Consider the following 26,162-nt stretch of genomic DNA (forward strand, 5'->3'; position numbering starts at 1 on the left):
GTAATGTATAATACTGGCAACCATTCTGCATGTTTCCACAAATTTGGTGAGGCTGAGAGCTGGCATTACTATCATTGGCAACGCATAGGGGGTGCATGCGGGTGCACGTGCATCACCTGAGATTGGCTGTGCCCCCCTGAGAGAAGCGCCAGCAGCACTTCCACTGGAGGCAGAGATCAGCCACTGGGGGCAGTGGAAGGTGTGGGGCTAACAGGGCTCAGCCCCACTAAATGCCAGGGCAACCCGGCCACAGGCTGCTGCAGCAGGGGGGAGGGGCATGCCAGGCTCACAGCTGGCCCAGCAAAGCAGGCAGGTAGGTAAGATTTCTTCTTCCTTTAGTTTCTGGGCTAGGGAGGGTGGAAGAGGGGGCACAGCGCAGGAGGGAGCGGGGTAGAGACAGGGGCCCTGGCCATGCAGGATCATGGGGCAATTGAAGCCTGCTGGCTCCCACCGTTGTGCGCACTGAGAGGGAGCTGAGGGAAGGGTGGCATGTTCTCCCAACCCCTGGGCTCCAACACGGCGTGGCCCTGGACGAGCTGCTGGGCTCTGATTGCCTCATGACCTGCCCCAGCCGGGACCCCATTCACGGTGAATGGAGCTCCAGCCAGGCCAGGTCGTAAGGCAGTCAGAGCCTGGTGGCTTCTGCAGAATTGTGGCACCAGGGAGCCAGGGGGGACACATGTCCCCCCCAATCTTTGTATGGGGCAAGGGTGGGCTGCAATGCAAGGCAAGGTGGGCTCTGCCTGCTCCACGCCTTGCTGCAGCCTTTAAAAGCAATGCAGCACAGTGGCATGTGCCTCGCGACCCAGCCCACCCAATGGTGGGACACATGGCAGTATGCCACTTTGAAATGCTGCAGTGAGGCGCGAAGCAGGCAGAGCCCAGCTCACTTCACAGATGCAGTCCGCCCTTGTTCTCTGCAAAGATTGGGGGAGGCCACATGCCCTCCTTGGGTCTGCAGTGCCACAACTCTGCAGGAGCCGCCAGACTGTTCCCAGAGACAACTTAAATAGGGCGGGGTGAGGTGAGGTGAGGTTCCTGAGGGCACTGTCTCCTCTGGCCCGGTAGCAGAGCTGAGGCTGGCCCCACTCCAGCTCCAGGCCCCACCCTGGGTGGTGCAGGGCTGGGGCTGGACCAGGCCAGAGTAGGGAGGCAGCCAGGGCCAGTGCAGGACGATGGAATGTTAGAATTGAAAAAGGCAGGATATGAAGATACACCAGCAACTGAAGAAGAGTTCTCCACAGCTCTTAGGAAGGAAAGTGTACCAAGCCACATTGCTGCTATACGAATGTATCAGAAACAATAAGGACATCAGCAAGGACACACACAGATAGTTAAATACCTACCAAAGCCTCAGGGTCAGGGAATTAAGAATATTGGACTGATGCTAAAACAAGTCAGTAGATTGCATTACCTGCAACTATTAATGCCGAGTGCTGGCCGGCTGTTAAATAACCTAGCAACCTCTAAGATGCCAATGGCTTTGGGCAGAGGAGCACCTTAGATGAGGGTCCTAGTCTTACACCTGACAGAGGAAATGCCACCAAAAAATTGTGGTGCTGGAGCCCACTATATAATAGGGCTCTTTAACCCCAGTTGGCAGCCAGTCTAGGAGTGAAGCCCCAACTGATGGACAAACGGACGATCTCCTTTGCTCCTCCAGCTCCTGCAGCCAAACCAGTTCCAAACATACTGACACCTGCCTTTCCTTTAGATTAAGCAAGCAAGGCCGAGATGGGGGACACTGGTGTGTGGGCAACTCAGTGTCTCCATATGACACTGCCCAGGTTCTTCCACCCTGAAGAAGTCATGCCAACTTCACTTTATTTTCAAGTCAGGATTATGTTCAGCAAGCTGAAGTCTCAGTCAGTGTAATTCTATTGTCTTGCAAGATAGATGTCTACTGCTACTACTACAGATGATAATACTGTGATTTTCAGTTCTCATCTGTTTTCATCTGTCTTCTATGTTATTGGATGGAATAAATAGTATGCATCAATAATGATAATTTATTTTTGCAATTAATACTGTATTTACCGGAACCCAGCAAGATGGTTTTAAATGTAAGATGACCACCCCAAGTAGGCCATTTCCATACAAGGATAATTAGGACATATTATATTTTTTTGTAATTTTCCACATATAGAATCTGATTATTGTAGGGTTGTCTTAAATGTTCCCAACCATGGAGGGAGGAGGCAGGCAACCTCACTCCTGTACCTTGCTCCCCTGCCACTTGTCCCTCATGCCTGCACCCATGCTGCCTGTCTTGACCCAGAACCCACCACTGCCCCCCCATTCACCTCCCCCCCCAATTCCCAACCCACACTGCCACCTGATCCTCATCACATGCTGCTGTCCACCCCTGGTGCTGCCCAGTCCCTAACATCTGCAGCCTCCCGATCCTAATGCATGCTGTTGCCCAATCCCCTGCCTGCTTCCCCATGTGTGCTGCTGCTCCCCCCTGTGACCCGTGTTGCTTCCCAACCCCACATGGGTGTTGTTGCCCAATCCCCCAACACATGCTGCTTCCTGATCCCCTGTCCATGTGCTGCTGCTCCATTCCTCACCCGATCCTCATGTGCACTGCTTCCTGATACTTATGGAAGCTGCTGCCCCATCCCCAACCTGATCCCTGACCACTGCCTGATCCTGAACCTACCTGGAGACAGGGTGCTGGTGGTACTCAGATCCAGGATGAGGCATGTTTTTCCCCATGTTGCATGAGGGAAAAAATTATCTTGTATTCAAGTAAATACAGTAATACATAAGTTAAGTTTGGAAAAATCAGTGTGGGTTTATATACAAACCATGTTTTCATGAAAAAAAAGGAAGGAAAGAAAATGTATAATGTTTACTTTCCTGTTGGAGACCCCTGGAGGCAGCATCTACAGCACTGCTCCCTGGCATCGCACCCCAGCACTGCTCTACAGCACCAGACAGCAACCCTGCCCATACTTCAGTTGGCCTAGCACCCTTGGTGGTCGAGCCACAGAAGGGCGGCAACCCTGGCAGCCGGGCCAGCAGGGCCTGCAGGGTGGGCCTCTGTACCCAGCACTTACTACTAAGCTGGCACAGGCGGTAGAGTCGGTGGATAGCATCCCCCGGGGGAGACATGATAGACCTGGCGGTAAGGTAACTCCCCGGGCTTGTTTCCTGCTCACGATGACTGTGATGGATTGTGAGCTACAGCTGAGGGTTTAGTTAAGATCTTGCTTAGGGTGCCCCTTGCTCCCTTCGTCCCTTGTCAGAAACCTAGTTTCATTTAACACGTGCTTGCCAGTGGACGGATTGGCTCACATTACAACACCAAGCTCAAAGTGACTTCACCGAGTTTCTGGGTGGGGGCTTGAGGTAAATTTGCGCGCGGGGATAAAGCCACACGTGGTGGGGGGAGGGCAGAAGGATTTTGCCCTGCAGTCCCAGCCTGACTATTCACGGCTGCCAGCCTGACGCATGATGTTACTTCACATTTGTATTAGTGAGTATTCACAGCGCGCGGGCCGGCGCCGAGCAGAGAGCGCCGAGCGCCCGCGGCAGGGCGGGGCGTGCACTGTCCGCGCGTCGGGGATAGCCGCCGTCCCAGCAGGCCTTGCGCGGGGGCGGGCCCAGGGTTCTGGCCGCTGGGAGCAGTCATGGCGGGGGCTGCTGCCGCTTGCCGGCCGCCGCCCGACGTGGACACTGACGACTGCCTGCCCGAGTACCGCCCGCTGCTCAGCCCCGACGTGCTGCGGTGAGCGGGGCTCCCCGGGCCAGGGCCGCGTCGCCCGCCCCGGCTTCAGCCCGCAGCGCCCACGACCGGGGGCGAGGCGAGAAAGTCGGGCCCCGCGTCCTTGGCCGGGTCGCGCCCTCCCGGGGCGGGGGCTTGGGCGCTGCAGGCGGCTTCTCTCCTGGAGGACGAAGCGCCCCCCAGCCCGGGAGCCCCGCGCCCTGGGGCGGGTTCGCTCCGGCCCCTGCGGCTGCCTCAGCCGCTCTGGGCCGCAGGGCGGGCTGCAGCCCCCGGGGCCTCCGTGTGCGCCGAGACTCATTTTTAATTGTTTTGCTTCTCTCCCTTTTCCCTCCCACCAGGGGCAGAGTTGCTCTCATCACCGGGGGCGGCTCTGGGATTGGGTTCCGGACTGCAGAAATCTTCATGAGGTACATCCGGAGGTGCCAGCAAGGAGCTGTTGGGCCGGGCTCCGTCCTGCCTTCCCGGCCCGCTCCCCTGTCACTTGCCTCGCTTGTTGTTTAGAGAGGGTAGACCAGTTCATTGCACACAGATCTTCCCGGCCCTGTCTGTAGCACCACACCTCAGACTTACCCTTTGAAGGGGTCTAGATGACTCCTGTTATCTGGAGTGTCCATTGCAGCTGGATCCCATCCCGTACTAGCCTCACAGTAGGAAGCTGGCCCAGCGGGAGGCAAACTTGTGCCTCCTGATCTGCAGTGCTCCAGCCCCAGAGATGTGGAACTGAGCTGCTGAGTCCCAGCTGGCATCCTATGTGTCCAGATCCAAGAAAAAAATCTCTTCTCCCATGATTGCCAGGTTATTCTGGGGGGGGTGGTCAGACAGTTAATCCTGGTTTATCTGCATTGTTGGTACGATCATGTCCTTAAAGCAAAATCACCAGGTGACATCTGCACCAAGTCCTTTGCACACTCTGATTGAGGGTGCTACCTGGGTGCATATGAACGTGTGCAGCCCACTGTGATACAGAGATCTGCCCTTGTGACATGATGTTAATTGTCCTGCGAGTTTGAATCACTGCATATGGGTACTTCTGTGCACCAAGCATATTATTGTTGCTGAGTTCAGCCCATGTAAACGTGCCACTCTTGCCTGTTGTGTGCTTTGCCTTCCAGAGCAGGTCCTATGTAATCCAAGTGCTTTCTTCAAAAGTTGTACAGCCTTTTGGCAACCTACGTTGTAGGATCTCCCTTGGATTGAAGGTGCCTGTATGTTCCTAGGCTTGAAGGCTGAGCTTGTTTGGGCACTGCAGTTTCCCTCCTGGGTTGATAGTACTGTTGGCTATAATTGCACATTTCTCAGCCTTCATAGTGAAGATAGGGGATCCGTAGTGAATCTCAAAGTGATTTTGTCCAAGTGCCAATTTTTAAGGCCAGAAGAGCCCTTCTGATCAGTTTGTCTGATCTTCATCGTGTGGGAAATAGGACTATTAACTCAGTGATTCCTGGGTAAGCCCATCATACATGAGCTACAACAGCTTGTTGAAGGAATGAGTTTTCCCTTTATTCATGATGAAAAGGGAAAGCTGCGGTTGTCCTAATACCCCCTGTTATTAGGCACTGTAAAGAGAAGGAAGTTGAAGGGGTTTTCCTTTCCTGAGGAGCTGTCCCAATATGTTGCTGGGAGGGGAGGCTCACCTTCCTATTAGATGAGGCAGTGTGGGTAGGTGACTAGTATGTAAAGCTGAGATTTTTTGTCTTGCTGGGTGATTTTAAACAAGTCCCTTCATGTGTCTGTCCCACAGTTAACCATTTTATAGATGGTCCCTATTGATACTTCCTGGAGGATAGGGTGCAGAGCAGGAGACAGTAAGCAGTCCCTATGGAGTTTCTGATCTGGGCACAATCTGTAAAAAGCATTCAGTACTGTTATCCTCACTGAGCTCTTGTTCTAGGCATGGCTGCCAAACAATCATTGCCAGCAGAAGCCTGGAGAAAGTCACTGAGGTAAGCAGATGGGGCCAGCAGGACTGGGGTACCCTGCAGAAGGGCTCAGAGATCCTACAGGATTGGCAAGGGCACTGGTATTTATCCAAAGGAATTGAAGGAGCATGAAGCAGTTGTAAATGATTGCAAGACATACATGCATTAAAAAACCCCTTTGGGCCTATTTATGGTACGCATAGCTAATGCCATCTTTCTCCTTATTCCTGTTGAACAGCGTAGGATATTTTGAGCACCTTAGAAGCAAAATATGGCCCCAAGGAACTGCTTTTGAATGGTCTGAAGGGATGTTACACAGCCTAAGGATTGGGCTGAGCCAAGGACCCCTCTGGCTGAGCTTAGTTTTAAATGGGGACAGAAGGGAGGCAGTTTGTTGCTTGAGTTATACACAGCTGTGTGGACAGGACACTGGGAAAATGATTACAGTAACAGTCCCCAGCTTTGAAGTAATGTTTCCTACCTGTAGGCCTTAGTGCTTTACAGAGAAGGTTGGCATCTCTGTCCCTGTTTTACAGCTGAGGAAATTGAGGTATGGGGAAATGAAGACACTTGCCAAAGTCATGCCAGCCAGATGATGGCAGAGTTACATGTTGTTGAACTTTGGTCTTCTGAGTCCAAGGCCAGTGTACAGACAGGTCCTGTGTTGGCTCCCACAGGATGAGTTCAGTAGACTTTTACGAGTAGTTTCTGCATCACTAAGTATACTTTTTAATCATTAAAAGGAGGAGGAGTAAAAATGCAATCCTAGGTAAGGTAAAAACAGGACATTAGCAGTAACTGCTATTTAAGGAGCTTATTGCAGCATTGCAAATACTTAGCACTCAACTCATGAGTGAGCCCTGTCTAGTCCCCACCTGCCCCCTCTCTCCCACAGACAAAGTCCCATAAGATTTTTAAAAATCAAAGTCAGGGGTTTTTTTTCATTATTGTTGTTGATCTGGGTGCTGGTAACCTCCCAGAAGTGTTCTGGGGATCAAAGTAAGTTTGAGTGAGGTGTTGTGTCAAATAGTACATGAATAATAAGACAATAGAGGTAAAGCATTTCAAGTCAAATAATCAACTTGTTACTGAGACAATTTTAATATGTGAAAATTGAAAAATATTAATCTTAAATATACTAAGTCCTAAAATCCTAAAAGCTTCAAACAGGTGGCCAGTCTGTAAGGGAAAATAACTTTTTACCTAGGTGTAGAGCCAAGATGGGTGCTTCTCTACAACTTGATTTATCTGTAGATGGGCTGTTCAGCAAGAAGTGTAGTTCAAGGCAGAAGAGTAAAAATTGAGTTGAACCTAGCCTTTTATACTCGGTTACCTGGCTTACTTTCAAAAACTTGCTAAAGCTATATAATATAAACATGTAATTAATATTAGGCAGAGTATGACCTATTGGCATGCTTGTATGACCTATTGGCATACTTATTTTTATCCCTTTATAAAGTATAAGGGCTCTGTCCAATTTTCAATTTTGTTTAATGTCTTTATTAATGATTTGGATGATGGGATGGAGTGCACACTTAGCAAATTTTCAGATACCACCAATGACGTGGATAAATTGGAGAGAGAGTCTGCACTCAACAAGATAAAATTCAACAAGGACAACTGCAAAATCCTGCACATGGGAGAATAATTGCATATACGATTACAGATTGGGAAATGACTGGCTAGAGTGCAGTACTGCAGAGAAGGACCTGGGGCTAATACTGAATCATTAAAAGGAAATGAAGCAACAAAGTGCTCTTGTTGCAGCAACAAAAAGCACACGCCAACAGCACACAAGATTCTAACAGGAGTGATTCTTCCAAATCAAGGGAAGTGATTTTTCCCCCACTCAATTTGGCATTAGTGAGGCCTCACCTGCAGTACTGTGCCCAGTTTTGGGCCCCACAGTTCAGGAAGGAAGTGGATTGTTTGGAAAGAGTACAGCGGAAAGTAAGACAAATTATTAAAGGCCTGGGAAGCCTGATTTATGAGGAAAGGCTGAAAGAACTAAGACTGTTTGTTAGAGAGGAGAATATTGAGGTTGGAATTTAATAACAGTCTTTAAATACCTGAAGGGCGATTATAAAGAGGAGAGAGAGAACCTTTTCTCTGGCCATAGGGAGCTAGAAGCTGTGATGTCAAACTGCTGCAGAGGAAATTTATGTTGGCAATTGAGAATTTTCTGACTCTGAGAGTGGTCAGGCTTTGAAACAGGCCACCTAGACAGGTTGTGAGGTTTCAAGAGCAGGTTAGAACATTTGGCCAGGCTGGTTTAGGCAGGGATGATCCTGCAGTGAGCCTCTGAGCAAGATTGGGCTAGATGTCTTCGTAAGTTCCCCCCAGCTCTCTCTTCCTGTGATCCTATGCTGTGTCCTAAACCAGATCTAGCTGGTTTAACCGTGAAGCAAACTCTAAGCAACCCTCAGCTGAGTACTTTTGACCTTTCATCCTTATGCTCTCTAAACTCTTCCTCTAATGTTCTCTTGCCTGCTCACTTCTATTGCTGTCTCCTCTCTTATCCAAACTCTGATCAAGCAGATGCAAGCAAATGCTCACTATATTACCACTAAGCAGCCCGGGGCTTACTGCAGTCTACAGTGTGCTGGGTCCCATTTTCATTCTCTGTAGTCATGAGGGTGAGAAGATTTTACTTATTTTAATGAAAGCTGGTATTTCCTTGAACTCAATTGGGGCTCACAAAACCCAAAAGACAGTGAAACTTATGAGATTCCAGGAGTGGATAGTACTCCTGTCTTCAAGTTTATGTAGTTGCCTGTTCGAATGCAATCAACTGAGGCAGCCACTGAGGGGCAGGAAGTTGCAGGAAAAGTGCTGATTATGGTTCATGCCCCATCCCTAGGATCTGAGCTGCCTGATTGTAAAGAGGGAGTTGTGGATTGCTGTTATTTCTTCCCCATTTTGCAGTGTGATGTCTTTGCACCTGCAAGGCATTGGCATTTCTTTATTATTATTTATTTTGCTGCTATGATGCTGTAGACTCCTCTTTTGATTTGCTGCCTGCTCCTGGGGCCTTCTCCCCTTGCTGAGTTGACTCTGCTCCCAGAAGCATTGGTGCATATTTACTCTTCTGGTCTCCATTGGCCCAAGAGCTGGGCATTAGGTGAATTGCAGGAACAAAAGCCACACAGCTTTCCATTTCAGGCTTCATTGCTTCTGGGCTTCTGCCAAGGCAGCAGGACAAATCCTAGCATTATTTATCTAAAGCAGAGTCTCCTAGGGCTAGAACAAACATTATATGGGACAGAGTTTTCATTTAGAGTCCTTTCTAGAGAACAGCTCTGAATTGGCTCCTGCCATGGCATCTAGGTGTCTCAAAATGTGAGGACAAAAATCTTTTGGCTTGGGTCATGTTCCTGTGTGGGCAAACCATTATAACTGGTGAACTTGGGGAATGTGGAAGTCAACCTCTCCAGACTCAGGACAGGAGTTAGATGCACAATGTTATAATGAGACTGAATACAAACAGCAGAACTTTCTGCTCTTTTCACTTTCCTGCTCAGTGGTTCATTTCCCTGTTAGGCTCAGACATGTAATGTCAACAACCCTTATTATGAAAACATCAGCTGGAAAGAGTTTCTGTTGCATGCCAGTTCTTTTGGCTTTGTGCTTCAGGTCTGAGCATGGCTTTCAGCAAGTAGAGAGATTCTGAATGTGATTTCTCTGGAATTTGTCATCTGTGCACAGAAATAGGACCCAGAAGCCAAGGGTGACTCAGTAGTGATAATGACATGTTTATACTTCATTGACAAGGAAGTTGGGGATGAAAAGATCTGCCAGTACCAATAAGAGAAGTACTGCTGAGTTCTCTTTTGCAGGATTGTTTTGTTTGTTGTCTGTCTGTTTCAGTTTAAATGACCCAAACAAAAAGGGTCCTGCCTCTTCCCACAACTTTGACAATTTCACTCTGAGGAGCCTTTTCTTATGCCCAGATTTGACTTTCCTTTGTTTGATTCTGCTCTTCCTAATTGCACCTACCAGGCACTGCAGACTTATTAGCTTACCCATTCTTTTGCCAGGTTAAAATTTCAGCTCTCCCAATTTTCCTGTTCAAGTGAATGCCTCTGGTCCCTTCCATTCATGCATGTCACTTGCCTCAGCTCCATCCAAGATGTCACTATCTTTCTGGTAACCTGGTGCTCAGACCCAAGCTTACAGTCCTGGTTTGGTACCTCTGAATTGGATACACCGCTAGATAATCATCTCAAGACTTGGCCAAGCAACTTACAAATTAGAACATGGAATTATTTCCTTTGCCTTCTAAATGAAACCATATTGGGGGGGTAGGGACGACACAGGATGGGACACATGGTAGCTATCTAACAGCGTACAGCAGACGCATGTAACGATTCACCCAGGCAGCTACCCTGTCTCATGACAGGTCTGGGGATGGTCTGCCTGACTTATCCTTTTCCTACATCAGATTCTGATTCTCGCAACTGACTGGGAGAGGGAAAGAAAAGGTTCTTTAAAGCAAAATATCTCTGTCCTTTCCAGGCAGCTAAGAAGCTGGCAGCTGCTACGGGTCAGCGATGCCTGGCTCTTTCTCTAGATGTGAGACAGCCCCAAACAATTATAGCAGCTGTGGACGAAGCTCTGAAAGAATTTGAACGAATCGACATCCTCATTAATAGTGAGTTCCTTTTTAAAATTGGGGAGGGAAGGGGAATGGCAAGCCCTCTCACCCCACATGCGTCAGGGTACAAGCTGATTGCCACGTGTCTGACTTGTCCTGTTTTTTAGATCCCCTGATATTAGTCACACTGGAAGCAGGCTACCAAACTAGAGGAATGTGCATCTGATCAGGAGCAAAGGCTTCTGTGTTCTCAGTGCCCTGCAGGCATCTGTGGTGGTGATGGCACTAGTCAGAAACTAGGGCTTCCTTGTGGTGGCAGGAGTCTGAAAACAAGTCAGCAAGAAAAGCCAGTGGGGAAGAGAGTAGTACTGGCACATCCCTGAGCAGCTCTGACCCATTCTGCAGCATCCATTTCAACCTCAGTTCAAATAAGCCATGATGTGTCTTGCTTGCAGCCAGAATTTTGACACCTAGCAGCTTTTTGGCCCAAAGTCCAGGGTGGCTTTGCTGTGAAGGATCACAGTTGAGTAGTTCTCTCAGCACAATATGCCTTTTGGCCCAGCTCTAGGTGGTGCACCCAGGTGCTGAAGGTAACAGGGTGTCTGCTCCAGCTGGAGAAGGCCTCTTAAGTGGATGGCTGCTCTCCTGCTCCTGCCCTAGCACAGAGTAAGGGGGCTCTTGGGCAGGAGCAGAAGGGCTTCCTAAAGGCTTGGGGCACTTAGTATGGGCACAGCTGGGGTATGTAACAGAGATGTAGATAATGAGTTCTGGGCCTTGGAAAAGAACTCCTCTGTAGCAGGTTGGAGGATCCCAAGTGCAGGAGATCAGGTGTAGAGATGGCAAAGGAGGGTCATTTTACCTGCCTGAGGCTTCCTGGCAAAAGGCCAAATGATGCAGAGCTGCCATGGCCAAGGAGGCCATTCTGATGCCCGCTGTAGGTCGTAGCTCCACTAGTGCCTCACTCCCAAGTAATGCTGCTGGTGACAGTGACCCACCAACACCTTGGATCCATAGTGTCTGGGTAGTAAACCAAGAAGAGCCTTGATAGCTACCTACTGACATCTCAAATGGTTACTTGGATGTCTGAGCACATGGCATACTGTGTTAAGTGGCATGTGAGCCTTTCATTTCCTTACCCCTCAACCCTGTGGGTGCGTATACACGTGATAGCTCTGCTCCAACACATGCTAATTAGCACACATCACAGCAGACTTCAAGTCTGCTGCAGCATGCTAATTAGCATGCTCTAGCAGCCTCCGTATCCCATGTATTCAGCATCCCCACATTTCAAAATGACAGCAGGGGCACTTTAACTAAGCACCCATGCTGCCATTTTGAAAGAGGATGCTGAATACTTGCGATGCTGCAGGCGCTTTAATTTGAGTGGGTCTCAGAACTGCTCTAATTAAAACACCTCACTCACCATCCTGGAGCACGTTTATAGATGCCCTGTGTGTTTACTAGATTAAATGTGGCTTTGCATTGGTTGCCTTTGGGGCTTTTGTCATCTCTGAATGCGGTGTACAGCTAGGACCTTGGCATATGTAGGCATCTACATATATATACATGCCTCAACCTGGTGCTGCAGTGAAAGCCAGGCTGCAGTGCCCTGTACTCACCTGACTCCAGATTATAGCAGCCTCCTTTACCAACCTCCCCACCGACTGTGCCCATGGATGCTCTTTCCCTCCAGATGCTGCAGGAAACTTCCTGTGTCCAGCCAGTGCATTGTCCTTCAATGCCTATAAGACGGTGATGGATATAGACACCCTTGGCACCTTCAATGTCTCCAAAGTGCTATATGAGAAATGCTTGAGGGTAAGTGCTTCCTACATCAGAAGCCCATGCATGAACAAATTAATTAAATCCTTGTTTGCTGTTGCATCAAACAGCTAACCCATTTCTGAGGTTTTACATTGAGTCACTGCTAGTATTACAGTAACAACCATCACAGTAACCTTTTACTGAAGTACAGGAAAAAGGGAAAGTGGTGGAGGTTTTCCTTGTGAGCCAAGTGCTGCAGCATTTAATAATGAATATCGTGGATCACCCTTCTCTTAGGACAGGGAGCGGCAAATTGTATATGGCCTGCCAACTAATTGGATCCGGCTTGGAGGTGGGTGCCCATCAATTGATTTTTATTTGGCCTGGTGGACAGTTTCCCTGCGCAGCTGCTTCCAATGCAGCTGCAGCCACCTGGGCACTGATTGGCTCCCTCCACCTTCACTGACTTGTCTGCTGCGGCTGCCTTCTCCTCCCCCATGCCACACTGCTCTCATGGGCCGCAGGTAGGGGGGAAGCAACAGCACATGTTCCATAGTTTCATAGTAGTTAGGGGTCAGAAGGGACCTAAATAGATCATCTAATCTAACCCCCTGCCACTGTCTGGAGCACATGCTGGGATCACACGACCCCAACCTCTTTTTGAATTTACCTAAGGTAGGAGCAAGGACCACTTCCCTAGGAAGTTGGTTCCAGATCCTAGCCACCCTAACAATGAAGTAGTGCCTCCTAATCTCTGACCTGAACCTATTCTCCAGCAGCTTCTGGCCATTGTTCCTCATCACCCCAGGTGCTGCTGGAGGGGATAGGACCCTTCCTATTTGCTGCTGATCTCCCCTAACGAGTTTGTAGGCAGCCACCAAATCCCCCCTCTGCCTTTGTTTGCTGAGGCTGAACAGGTTCAGTCTCTCCTCAGAGGGCCTGTTCTGTTGCCCTCCAACCAAGCGGGTGACCCTCCTCTGAACCCTCTGAAGTCAGGCCACATCCTTCTTAAAGTGCGGTGCCCAGAATTGAACGCAGTACTCCAATTGAGGCTGGAGCAGTGTCGCGTAGAGGGGAGTATCACCTTTCTGGACCGGCTTGAGATGCACCTTTGGATGCACAGCAAGGTGCAGTTGGCTTTGCTGGCTGCGATCTGGCATTGGCGGCTCATGTTCGTCTTGGAGTCAGTAATGACTCCAAGATCCCTTTCCACCTCTGTGCTCTCAAGGGGGGAGCTCCCCAGCTTGTAATGTATGCTGTGGATTCCTTCTCCCCAGGTGCAGCACCCTGTATTTATCTACATTGAAGCCCATCCTGTTACTTTCAGATTTGCTTCTTGCTTCCATGTGATCAGGGAGAGCAGGTTTTAGATAGGAACTTACCTGGCAGGGGAGATATAGTGGTCAACAGGTTTTCCCAGGGTGAGGCCTGTCCACTGCACTCTGGGCCGGCTAACCACTGCAAGTTTCCCGCATGTGGTAAACTCGACTGTACAATTTTTTGGTAATGGGGGACTGTGTTTGTGCTCTCCTCTGGCTTGCTTCTTCAGCCTTTTGGGTAGATGCAAGTGCGACTAGGGGGCATCTGAACTAGAACATCTTTGGGCTTGGGGCCTGCACATCAGATGCCTGCCATGGATTTGGGGAATAAGGTCTTGGAAGGAGGAGATTTGCCCTGTGGTAGAGCCACGTAGACTTGAGCAATTGAGCTTGGCCCGACTGATTTGGAATTTGGAACTAATTCGGCTTTAAGCCAAAGGAAAAAACCCTGTACTCTCTCTCAGTAGGTGCTGAAGCACTACTTAAAAGTATGTTTTTGGAGTACTTGTGCTAAAACTTGCAGCAATTTCAAAAAAGGTAAAATGCATCATTTCTGAGTGAGCTAAGTCTATAGGTATTATGTGCAAATTGTTATGGGTATGTTTATTTCAAGACCAGTATTTTCAGATTTGTTCCTCACTTCCATGTGATCAGGGAGAGCAGGGTCTGATAGTAAGGAGATTGGGAAGAGTCTGCTGAAGAAAAGTTGTGCAGGGGGGAGGGCAGGAGGGCAAAGGAGCTACCTGACCCACCAGACTTATTTTTTCTGCTGTCACAGTGGGAGGGGGATAAATTCAAGACAGACCTCCAATAATTAGATTCTCTACCTGTAAAATTACTTAAAATGTATTAATTTTACTTATATAGAATCTAATTGGAGAATCATCTTATAATCAGGGTTATCTCTTATATTTGAGTAAATATGGTAAGTCCTGCCCATGTCCAGGCCTTGCTGCCGTTCCAGGGAGTCTCCCTGGCTCAGTCCCTAACGCCTCATCTTTTGTTCATTCAGGACCATGGTGGGGTTATTATTAACATCACGGCAACCCTGGGTTACAGAGGGCAGGCTCTCCAGGTGCATGCTGGGACTGCCAAGGCGGCTATAGGTATAGTAACACACCTGGCCAACCTGTTTCCTTTCTGCACCTCCAAGTAGCACAGGTCAGCAGCATTTCCGTTCTTCCAGAGCATCTGAGGGGGAACGTGCCTTTGGAGAACCTGGGCATTGCCTGAAGGAGAGTTGTGTACTAATAGCAATATCAGGCACATTTGCTGCACACTCCTTGCCTCAGATGAGGTTGAAGGTAGGAGCTGAGGCAAGCCTGATTCCTGCTCAGCGGTTGCTGAGGAGACATTCCATGCAGAACTCCAGTGACATTTAGTTCTCTTTCCCCCTCCATGCTTTCTGGAGTTCTTGAATTTAACACTGGCCAAACCAGGAGTGGTCCCCACCCCACCCCCGCCCCCCCTGCCAGCATTTATGGTGTTGCAGAATGATAAATTCTGGAATATGAAAAAGATTTTGAAGAAGAGAACAGTAACAGCGGGCTTGGTAAAACAGGCTATGTTGTCTAGCCCTGTCCAGCCTTCAGCAAAGCAGTGCCTAACCCATTTTTCACTCTCGCTATAAAGGTGACTCCCCAGGGCCAATCCAAAGCTTCTGAAGTCAACCACAGCCTTTATTCATAGATTTAACTGGGCTTGGGGTCTGGCATTAAGTGACTGGCTCAGTATCCTGCCTGAATTCAATGGCAGAGGTGTTTGGAGAACTTGTAGGGCCTGTGGATTGTCAGCAGCTCACTCTAGCAGGTGATGTTCTGTGGCTGGAGTCAAGGTGATCGTAGTCATTCAATTCCTAGAACAGAGGCAGACCTTGAAGGGAAAACTGCTAGGACCTACTTGCTAAAGGTAGTGATGAACAGCTCCACCCCGCCACCCCCCACCCTGGCAGGGGATCAGGCCTTGCTGTGAGTGTCCCCTTGCTTTGCAGTCAGATTACTCAGCCCCCTGCAGACACTTAGCACCCTCTAGGCTGCTCCAGGTTCTGCCTACCATTTCCAGGCCCAACCTCTGTGTTTCAGCCCTGCCATAGCCTGTTTCATCTCTGTGTCCCATCAGTTGAATTGCTGCTCCTCTAAGTATTTTCATTACTTTGTTCATGTCTTTCCTCCCAGATGCAATGACCAGGCACCTGGCGGTGGAGTGGGGACCCAACAACATCCGGGTCAACAGCCTGGCCCCCGGCCCCATTTCAGGCACTGAGGGATATCGGCGGCTTGGTAAGGAGCTCCCCAGGACATCTTTCTCAAGCAAAGGGGTGGGGATGGTTTTCTGCTTGGCATTAAAGAGACAGTTCACTTTTGTCTGCATAAAAGGTGGGCAGTTTGGCTGGTGTATTGGCCCCGAAAGCAGAGATGCTTGCAGCACAGTGTTGCAGCTGTAGTTGGGCTCTCCCTGGGGCTTGTCCTGGCAGCTAGCACGCATTTCTTCTGTGGGTGAAGCTGAGAACACTCTTCACTGCCTCTTCATCATTTTACCCATTGGTGGCTGTGGCAAGCATAGATTGCTCTGCTCAGTCTTTAGTCTCATCATTAACACTGATGAAGGCTCTGTTGTGTTTGGTGATACTCTGCAACATCACCCATTCACACAGTGTGATGCCAGTCTGTGCTGCCTCCCCCAAAGCCAGCCTGTTGTCTTTTTGCTTAAAAAATGGTAGAAATGTCTCTACAATCATCCATTCACAGAGACTGGATCAGACCTTGGAAATCATCTACTCTATTTACCCCTTCTCCTAACAGCCACAGCAGGATTATTCTGTCCTATGCATTCTTCAGGGATCAGTCCAGAACTAAACACCACTGCTGTTCTTGAGCTGGAGAGAGCCCCTGAGCTGAATGTTCTTTGGATGTTCAGCCTGGGTCTTCCTTTTCCCCTGGTCAGATCCCCATGCAGGTCTTGGTGTCTCTTTAGGGTGGCTCCTATCACTGGTGTCTGATTCCCCCTTCTGTGCCCCTCACTACCACCCAATTGCAGTGCCTGGCACTAGGATGGGGAATCAGTCGCTTACATTGTTCTTCTCTTTAGGTGGCAAACACGCCGAAGCTAGCAGCCGCTTCAATTCAATCCCTCTCCAGCGGGCAGGAAACAAGACGGAGATTGCCCATAGTGCGCTGTACTTGGCAAGCCCATTGGCATCCTATGTGACTGGCATGACCATGGTGGTAGATGGAGGGAGCTGGCTGACATTACCAAATGACTTCCCTGCACTGTTGGGTACTGCTTCACAGTCTGCTAAGCTCTAGGTGATGTGTACTTACCCTCTCTGTAGGATTAGATAAGCTGTCTGAGCCTAACAAATCAATCTCTTGCTCCGCTGTGTGGAAACCAGAGGTATTAGCAACACAGGGTTTTGTGTCCTGGGCGTGATGCATTTGCAGCAAATGCATGATGATGCCCAGCAGAACCTAAGCAGTCCAGGGTCCTCAGTCACTCAGTGGCATCCCTGCACACTCCCCTGGAAGCTGGGGACATGGCTCTGGTGGACTTGTCAGTGGAGTGGATACCACGATGCCTATTTGCCACGCTGCCTTTCCTTTTGGTGCGTCTGCACTAGACACCTTAGTAATGGCTGTAACCATTTTCCGGTGCAGCAGGTGAAAAGTATATGTTGTAGAGGAGACCTTTCTGGACAGATTCTCTGAAATGAGCAGCATTATGTGCCCTGTACACTGGCAGTTGTTTAAATCCATGACTATAACATATAGGTGGGTTCATCTTTATCATGCCAGGGAAGCAGAATTTACTCTCCAAAATTCCTGGAAGTTTGTGAGAGTTTCTTTGGGATCTCTTCCCAAAGAACCCCCAATGCTCTTGGTCATGGCAACCATAGTTCACACGTTCCATGCAAGGAATAAGGCATTTAAGAGATGGCACGGTACAAGGTTAGTGAGAGCAAGTGTGTGGCCATTTAACCCATGCTTTGTTGCATTTCTTTCTAACTTTCTTGAACCCCACCTGTGTGAAATTTAGTGGACTTGAGTTAGCTTGGGCAGAACTAGCAAGAATAGGGAACAAAGGGACTGAATTTAAAGGCTCAGCGGGCTCCTATACACATGCAGGGAGCCGGCCCCAATGCACTGGAAATCCAGTGTGTTGGAGCAGACTCAATTAATCGAGTCTGCTGGAGCCTGGAAATAAACATGTTCCAGCAGACTGTAGAGTCACATGTTTGAGCAACCCCGCACTGAAAAATGGTAGTGGGGTGCTTCAACCTAAAGCTCATTCAGTGAGCTTTAGTTCAAAGCACCCCACTGATATTTTTCAGTGTGGGGGATACTGATGCACATGATGCTCAGGCGCTTTTAATTAGCATGACTTGCTGATTAAAGCACCCACCCATGCCTTCCATAGCATGTGTAAAATGCCCAGTGAGACTGCAAGAACTTACACCAACTTAGGATCTGCCCCTGAGGATTTGGAGGAAACCAAGCTATTAACACAACTGCAGAAGTGCCCATCTGATGTAGGAAGGGCAGTGGGGCCCCTCTGCACAGTGAATGGTGTTCACTTGTCCTCTGATTAGGGTGGGTGTCATCAGTCAGTCAGTTGCAGGGCAGATTGTTGGCAGTGGTAATTGACCCTGAGGTCTCTGCTGCCTTTAGCATCAGCAATGGAGATGTATGCTTTAGGATCCACTTTGCTTAAACCAGGCTGTAGGAAGCTCATCCACCCTTCCATGTGGTGCAGTCACCACCAGAGTGAGGCCATGCCACATAAAGCATGTGCCACATCCCACTTGCCCTCCCATGTTGGCAGCCCTGAGGAGAATGAGCAAGTATAGTGTCTTTCCATTCCTGTGACAAAATGAAGCTTGTTCCCCAGGCTCCCATGGCTGACTAGCTGTGCAGAGGCATGGGGAAGCCTTCCCCTACCCTGTCCTGGTTGGTTTCTTACTTTGCTGCCACCTGCATGCTCTGTGACTTTACATACTCAGAGCAGCTTTGCAACACAGCACTCCTGGAGTAGCAGTCGAGTGGTGCCATACATATTCTTTAATGTTGGCTCATACATATTTAATGTTGGCTACCTAAAGAACATGCCAGGAGGTGGGAAAGCAGAGTTTTTTTTTATCTTTGGGGGCCCAGGTTAGCAGGCTTGTAAATTAGCATGTTTGCTTGATAATCCCCCCTTCTACCTGGAGCACAGTGCTCTTGAGTTTTGGGTGGATGGTCTATAAAATTAATCCAGAAAAGGTTAAAGTTTTAAGTGGAGAGCTGAAAGCATCCTAATATAGCACTCTTCTGATGCATGCAGTATATGCTAACAAATTCTTTGAACAAGGAGGACTTGTCCTCAGCTCCCTTCTCATCTGCCATGTACTCTTGGAGCTCCAGCTTGATAGGATCAGTGTGAACTTCGCATAGGCTTCATTTGCCAACCTTTTTTCTCTTACAGACCTTTGGGCCACAGAAGCTAACAGAGATAAATGATGGACAGCCAACTGACGGGTGTGACTTTAACAAACGAGTAGAGCCTGGGAACATATCCATTTCTGTGAGGCATGACAGCAGAGGAGACAGCCATGATCATCTGTCAGCCTTTGGGTTGACCTAGCTGGGCAGTGATTTAAATCGTCAGCTGGGAAAGGGGAGTGGGGGAGGGGAACTAATAAAGTGGGGAACAGTACATTCCAGGCCAGCTGGATCCAGACTTGCTCCCTAAGTTTAATTCTCTCTGATTTGCATGGGATGGTTTGGACAAGGATGATCATACCTTGAGCAGTGGGCTGGACTAGATGACCTCCAGAGGTCCCTTCCAGCCCTACATTTCTGTGATTCTATGAAGGTGACACAGCTTACCTGTGGAGCTGGTCATGAGTCTGTCGAGTGCTGGCCAGAGCCAGCTTCATGCTTTTGACATATGACTGTCTTCCTTTCTTCTCCCAAGCTCTCTGCCTCTCCAGCTGTTTTGGAAGTAGCAGAACAGCACTGCCACCAGCATCCACTTGTAAGATTTCTTTTTCAGTTTTCCAAACTCTAACCCATAAGCTGATGGTATTTTTTCTATGTTGCTGGCTGATAACTGTCCAGCAGCATGTTCTCTGAAGCAGGTAAGCTCACCCTTGTCTAATGCATTAGAGTGGAAGGCAGGAACAACCTATTCTTGAAGTCTGCACTTACGTTGCACATTGAACTGTGGAGTGCACAGTTTAGAGCCAGCTTGTCTGTGCAGTAGTTCAGTGGCTAGTAATTGTCAGTAGTACAGTGAGCGTGTGACGTTTGGGGTCTGCATTCTTAACAGTAAAACTTGCCCTTTCTTTAGTAGGCTGCAGATGGCTGCCTTCTGGTTAGACCAGCACATACTCTGCTGACAGGTCAGACTTCATCTTGCTCTGGATGTGAGCAAGCTAATTAGCTTCTCTATGCCCAGTACCCTGTGCCCCCTGCAGTGACCATGACCTGAATTCAGTGGTAAGACCTTTGCATTCTGGAGATAAACTAGCAGCTTCGTGGATATGAAAATGCAGGATCCAAACCAAAGGACTATGCTTCTCAAGGCACCCGTGACTCCCATTCATCTCCATTGGATTTAGATTGCCAAGTACCCCTGAGTTCAGAGTCTGTGAATGTTATGCTGCTGCAGCTGTGGATTTTTCTGACAGTGTCATATACTGTAGAAGTTGGAAAAGCTGGAGCCTTGGGCAGGGGCAGGGGCCTGTTGGATCTTTGGGCACAGTGAGGCACATGGGCATTATGGCCACTGAAATGTACATCATTCAGATCACAAGTCTGTACCCAAAGATGGATGGGGGGCAGTTCATGCCTCTGCAGGCCCTGCCTCCTCTATATAGTAGTGTTTGGGAAGGAAATGAAATCCACCACAAGCCAGATTAGTAGTGTATTAGGGCTGGCAGTTCTCATTGATTCTAAATAGAGTTTGCAGGGGCAGCAAGTTTCCACTGTCAGGCCAGCATGAGAGAGAAGCTCCACCCTGCGTGAGAGCTGGTTCCATGTGAATGATCCTTTCCCTTACCAGCTGAAGTGTTTAAAAACTCTCTTGCTTGCTAGTAGCATGGCAGGATGCACTTTCTCTCCCAGTCAGTAGAATCTCAGTCCAGACAGGGATTTGTGCTAGGCACAGATGTTGCTCTTTTTCCTTAAGGGGCTGGATGCGAGTCAGAAATGTTCTCAGCACCAGGCGGGATGCAAACTTGAGCAGATCCTGCTTGTCACTGTAATCTAGACAGCAGCCTTTGAGTAAGCCTGAGAGCTGGTGTGTAGTACAGGATCTGTCTCTGTGCTGCAGCCTCAATAAAGAATCCCATTCATGTGTGTTACTCTACAGTCTTTTCTGTCCCTAGATGCTAGAATCACTGGTAAACCTATGGCTGGACTTTCTTGTGCCCAGTGAGAATAATAGTTTTTTTCCAAATTAGCAAATCAGATGGTAGGCCTGTAAACATGTCGTGCTGGCCCTGCCAGCTGCATGCCCCTGATGAGCTATACAGCATGGAAGTGGTGCTTGCAACTCCTCTCTGATGTATTTAGCAGCTCTGTGCTAACCTTGTTCCTAGAAATAGCTCTTAATCTGCTTTGACTTTGTAAAAGCTCGCTCTAAGAGATCATGTTTCCTACTTGATTGTGTCTGTACCAGATGATCCTTCCTCAAAGTGGACATTAAAGAATCACCACTCTGAGACTCAGCCTATGACTTTGTTCATTCACTGGCACATTTCATTTTGCAAACTGAAATTTTGTTGCCTTTAATCGACCTGAATTTGGAAAGTCTCTCTCAGCTTCTTCAAAACCATACCACATTACCCACATCTGTCCAGCAAGATCCTGCTCATGGGCAGGCTGCCTACAGCATTGTTGTGGAAGAGATTGGATGTGAAGGGTAAGAGAGTGTCACCTGAGTGCTGGATTTACCAACGCGGGGTAAATGCCTTTCTGCAGGTCTGCTGTGTGGCAACTCCATTTTATGTGCTCCTACCCTCTAGCTTCTGACTGTTAGCCTCTGACATGCAATTTGGATCTCAGGAGCACAGTGCTCAGGAACAGCTGTGTTTAGCAACTGTTTGCTAACCTCTGTCAGGAAGAAGAAACCAGGAGTGTGAAGTATCTTGGTGCTCTGCTTCCATCTAATGGTCTCTTTCTGAACTGAAATGAGCAGCATTAAAAAGTCTCAAACCAGGACTGAAACAGTTTCTTTAAGTCAATTCTGCAAAGGTCTTGGACAGAGAAATCACATTTCTTGGATCATCTCAGTTGCCTTCAGAGCTGATGTTAAAAATAATAAAATCTGTTAGCAAGTTGATGTTCTGCAGCTTAGGGGGCATTGGGTGATGTGGGCTGACAGGTGGGTCACCGGGAGATCTTGGGAACTGTGTATGTGGGGGTAAGGGTAGGAGCTACTTTGAAAACAACAGAGCTACAACAGATGCATGGCTAAAGCTTTATGGAGGGCCACATGCAAGCCATCTTGCAATGGGAAGTTGCCTGTAGTAAGCTCTAGTGATGCTGAGCAAGCCTTCAGCACATCTGGCTAGCAAATGCAGGTGCAGACTCAGGTGAATGAGTCACTGGAAAGGGATCACAGGACTTGCAGTTTTGCTTTTCAAATCCTTCAGCTAACAAAGTGGCTTGAAAAGAATCGCAGCAGGCCCTGGGCTTGCCCTGGTCAGTCACATGGCCCGTGGGCTGTGTGTTGTGTTCCTCCAGACTAGTGTTGGGGCTTCTGTCTTCATGACACTGGGGGTAGGCAGAAGGCTTCCATTCCCCACACAATTTAAACTGCTTTCATTAATAAAAGAGAAATCCAAGGTGCTGGTTTTGACTCTAAGGCAGTGGTTCTCAACTTTTTGTACTGAAACCCATTCATAAACCTCAGTGGCCAGTTCTGATCCAGTGCCCTTCATTCCTGACTTGCTGCCCCCAGCCTCCCAGTGTGTGGAGAAGGGGGTGGGTGTGTGGGGCAGAGGGGGGGCCCAAGCAGCTCCTTGCAGGCTGGAACTCTGCCAGCCTGCAAGGGAACAGCCACGGTTTCCCACATTTTTCTTCTTCAAAGGAGAATCCATTTTTAAAGTTTGTTTGCAACCCTTTCATACATTCTTGCGGCACACTTTTGGGTCACAGCCCATGGGTTGAGAAACACTGCTCTAAAGCCTTAAACAGACTGGACCCTACTTACCTAAAGGACTCCCTTATGCCTCATTGCAATCCATATAGTCAATCGAGAGCAACCTTCTACAAGTACAACTTGCCAGAAATGCATGGGGGATCTCTATAGTTGCTCCTCAGCTCTGGAGCTCCCTTTCTCTTGAGGCCTGCCAGAAACCAAATCTGGACATCCCTCAGAAGTGCTATAAGACCTTCCTATTTGGGCAGGCATTTAACAACCAAAGCTAGGGTGAGATACTGTTTTAGGAGGTCTCTGATTTATCCTGATAGTCTCTTCTCTTTGTGTTCCTGTTTCTAAGCAATTATATTTTCTTACTATAAGCTGCTCTGAGCCTCTTCTGGGAAGGGCCACATATAAATCAAGAAAATCATAGGGAAGTAGGGCTGGAAGGGACCCCCATAGGTTATGTAGTCCAACCTCTTGCCTGAGGCAGGATCGTCACTATCCAAGCTTTCCCATACAAATCCATTGTCTAACCTTTTAGCAAAACAGCAAAGTCAAAACTGACACAACACAAAGTTATAACACCCTAACCTGTTGCAGAGAAAGCTAGGGGGACACCACAGCCAATGTCTTGCTGCTGCAATGTCCTGCTGTTAAAACAGGCTTGAGAGATCCCAGGAAGAGGGCCACAGGTCCCGCTATAGAGGAAAGCAAACTTCTCTACTGTCCATAGCAATCTGACCCGAGGGAAAATTCCTTCCTGACCCCTAAATACGGTAATCAGTCTGACCCTGAACAGAGGAGCAAGACCCTCTAGCCAGGACTGTCCAGCTTTAACCCCCAGCAGAAGCATTGGCATACTCCAGTCAAAATGCCTGGCCTTGGCTGCAGCTGACACCCAGTGCTTCTGAGGGAGGTACTTAAAAAAAACCCTGACCTGTAGCAGCAAGAAGGGGGACATTTTTTTTCCCAGCCCCATGTGGCAACCAGCAAAGCGAAAGCATGAGAAATACCCATAATAGAACATAGGCATACCTATGCCAAGGTCATTCCTGATCAATGCCTGTTCAATCTCTTCCTGAACACCTCCAGTGGTCAAGTCCACAACTTCCCTAGGCAGGCCATTCCAGTGCCTTACTGCTCTAACAGTGAAGTTTTTCCTGATATCCAATTTAAACCTATTTTGCTACAACTTCAAACCATTGGTTTGTGCCCTACTGTCTGCAGGAAGAGAGAAAAGGTGTTTCCCCTCTTTATGGCAGCCCTTCAGGTATTTGAAGACTGTTACCATGTCCCCTCTTAAGTATCTTTTGCAAGCTGAACATGCCTAGCTCCTTCAATCTCTCCTCTTACGGTTGCTTTCCAAGCCCTTTATCATTTTTGTCACCCACCTCTGAACCTTCTCTAACCTTCCCCAAATCCTTTTCAAAATTTGGGACCCAAAACTGCGCACAGTACCAGTCAATAAGAGGCCTAACCAGTGTCAAGTAAGAAAGGCACTATTGCCTCCCATGTCTAGCACGTAACAATTCTACTGATGCATCTCGAAACCGAATTTGTCTTTTGTACAGATGCATCACACTGCAGACTCAATATGAGTTTGTAATTTACCAGGACCCCCAGATGCTTCTCCATAGTGCTGCCATCCAGCCAGGCATCACCCCTTTTGTATTTCTATTTTTGCTTATTCTTCCCATGGTTCAGCACCCTGCATTTGTCAGCACTGAACTTCATTCTTTTAGCTCCAGTCCAGCTTTCCAATCTGTTGAGATCGTTCTGAATTGTGCTTCTGTGCTCCAATAAATAAAATAAGTAAGTGCCCTCAAGCGCTCTGATTTTGTTTTTCCCTGTGGACTCCAGCAGAGGCCCCTCCCCTCCTTTCAAAGCCCCTCACTGCAGAGCTCCTGGCCAACCATGGGATTTTTAGAGCTTAAGGCCCAAGCAAACCATTAGATCATCTTATCTGACCTTTTGTATTTCACAGGACCTTAAACTGCACCTAATTACCCTGATATTGTACCCAATAATGTGTGTGCCTCCACTAAGCAAAGCTTCCAGAAAGCTTCCAGTCCTGAGCTGGAGCTCTAGAAATGTGAATCTGTCACGTCCCTTGGGAGTTGGTTCTGCTGGTAATCAGCCTTGCTGTTAAAAAAAACATTTCTATTTCCAATTGGAATTTGGCTGGCTTCAGCCTCTGGCATTCAGGTCTTGTTCTGCTGTTCTCCATTAGATTAAAGAGCCCTTCAGTACCTTTTATTTTCACCCTGGAAAGCTGCTTATATGCTGCAATCAAGCCACCACTCAATCTTCGTTTTGATAAGCTAAACAGATTGCCTTACAGTGAGAGAGAGCTCATTTTCTCCAGCCTTCATATCCTTTCTCTGTTTCTCTTTTCTGCTCTCTGTCCAATTTTTTAACATCCTTTTAAAAATTGTGACCACTAGAGCTGGACACAGTGTTCAGCATGGTTGTATACGAAGGTAAACATCACTATCCCTTTTGGCTCATTTGGTCTATTTATGCCATCAGGGACAGGACTCGTCCTATTTTGCAGAGCAAATAGCTGATGCTAAATGCTTGTCCTCTTCATTCCTTTTCTGAGTCGCTGCTTTCCAGGGTCCAGTCTTTCATTCTGGCAGTCTGGCTTGTCTGTTCCTAGACACACAGCTTTGGATTCGGCAGTCTGGCTTTGCTGTTTCAGTGGCTGAACTAACCAAGCAATCCAGTTCTGTGGAAGATGCTTGTCTTGTCTCTTCAAAGTACAGCATCCAGCAGAATGGTGTCCAGAGCCCCAGTGGGAACCGAGGGTACTGATTCTCAGAGGCATGCTGGGGTGTCATCAGAACACTGGAAGGGTGCCTGGAGGTGTGAAGGGATAAGAGATGTGGTAAGAAATAAACTGCAAAACTAAGCAGATAAGATCAGGCTCAGGCTTGTCCCTCCTTGGATGATCCCGCATTCGCACTGCCTGCCCCCTCTGCAAGGAAGTAATCACTCTAATCTATAAATTCATTTTTGAAACTGGGTATCATTCAACTAAACATGTTATGCAAGGGGGCATGGAGCTAATGTGTTGTGCCTCAAGCCTCAGAAGGTTGAGGACCACTGTTCCAGGGCAATAGCCACATGTAACTCCTACTGGAGCATCTGTTGAGGAGCTGCTGGGTGCCTTTGCGTGAGGTTGTTATCTACTGGGTGATGAAGAGTGACGTTCTTAACCCTGAGTATTGTGGGGACCTCTGAAGTGAAGGCCAGTGGCCTTTCTAGAAACTGCTTTAGTCCAGCATCAGTTCTGGGGCTCAAAACAGAAATAACTGGATGAAATCCTCTGGCCTGGTTCATGCAGGAGGTGAAAACCAGGGCTGTGCAAAGCTTTGGGTGGTGATTCGATTCAGAGGAGATTCGGTGGCTAAATCTCCGAGTCCAAATCGAATCAGGGGACCAGTTAAAAGGTTTGAATTGATTTCAAGCTCTCGGAATCTTCAGAAAAGCCCGCCACGGCTGCCCCTGCCCGCCCCAGCTTGGTACTTTAAAAAAAAAGCCCCCATGCTCACCAGGTGCTGCCAGGTGGGGGGGTGATCCCCGCTGCCCCCCACTGCCCCATGCTGCATGGGGTGCTCTGGACGAGACCCCTGACCCCCCCCCTCACTCCCCCAGCCTCCCATGGGTGTCTCAAATGTCACCAAAAAACCCCCCAGGAAAAGCCCTGG

At 48.4% G+C, this 26,162-nt stretch overlaps 1 protein-coding gene and 1 non-coding gene across 3 annotated transcripts; both read left to right on the plus strand.

Moving 5' to 3' along the window:
* The first annotated feature begins 3,586 nt into the window (after positions 1 to 3,586).
* On the plus strand, positions 3,587 to 24,273 carry DECR2 (2,4-dienoyl-CoA reductase 2). Of its 2 annotated transcripts, none has more exons than XM_090023430.1 (9): positions 3,587 to 3,733; positions 4,069 to 4,137; positions 5,622 to 5,673; positions 10,165 to 10,300; positions 11,937 to 12,061; positions 14,339 to 14,432; positions 15,501 to 15,605; positions 16,414 to 16,631; positions 18,784 to 24,273. In XM_090023430.1, exons 1-8 carry the CDS (start codon positions 3,636 to 3,638, stop codon positions 16,629 to 16,631), a joined length of 897 nt encoding a protein of 298 aa, XP_089879556.1. In that variant the 5' UTR covers positions 3,587 to 3,635; the 3' UTR covers positions 18,784 to 24,273. The 2 variants fall into 2 exon arrangements, with proteins under 2 accessions (XP_089879556.1, XP_089879555.1); XM_090023429.1 differs by having other exon boundaries at positions 16,414 to 16,602.
* On the plus strand, positions 13,382 to 13,542 carry LOC149854799 (U1 spliceosomal RNA). Its single transcript, XR_016438816.1, has one exon. It is a non-coding gene; the product is annotated as a U1 spliceosomal RNA (small nuclear RNA).
* Positions 24,274 to 26,162: the final 1,889 nt, after the last annotated feature.

Source organism: Crocodylus siamensis, chromosome 12 (assembly GCF_052110815.1).
Source record: "Crocodylus siamensis isolate JL-2025a chromosome 12, ASM5211081v1, whole genome shotgun sequence".
Taxonomy (NCBI): domain Eukaryota; kingdom Metazoa; phylum Chordata; order Crocodylia; family Crocodylidae; genus Crocodylus; species Crocodylus siamensis.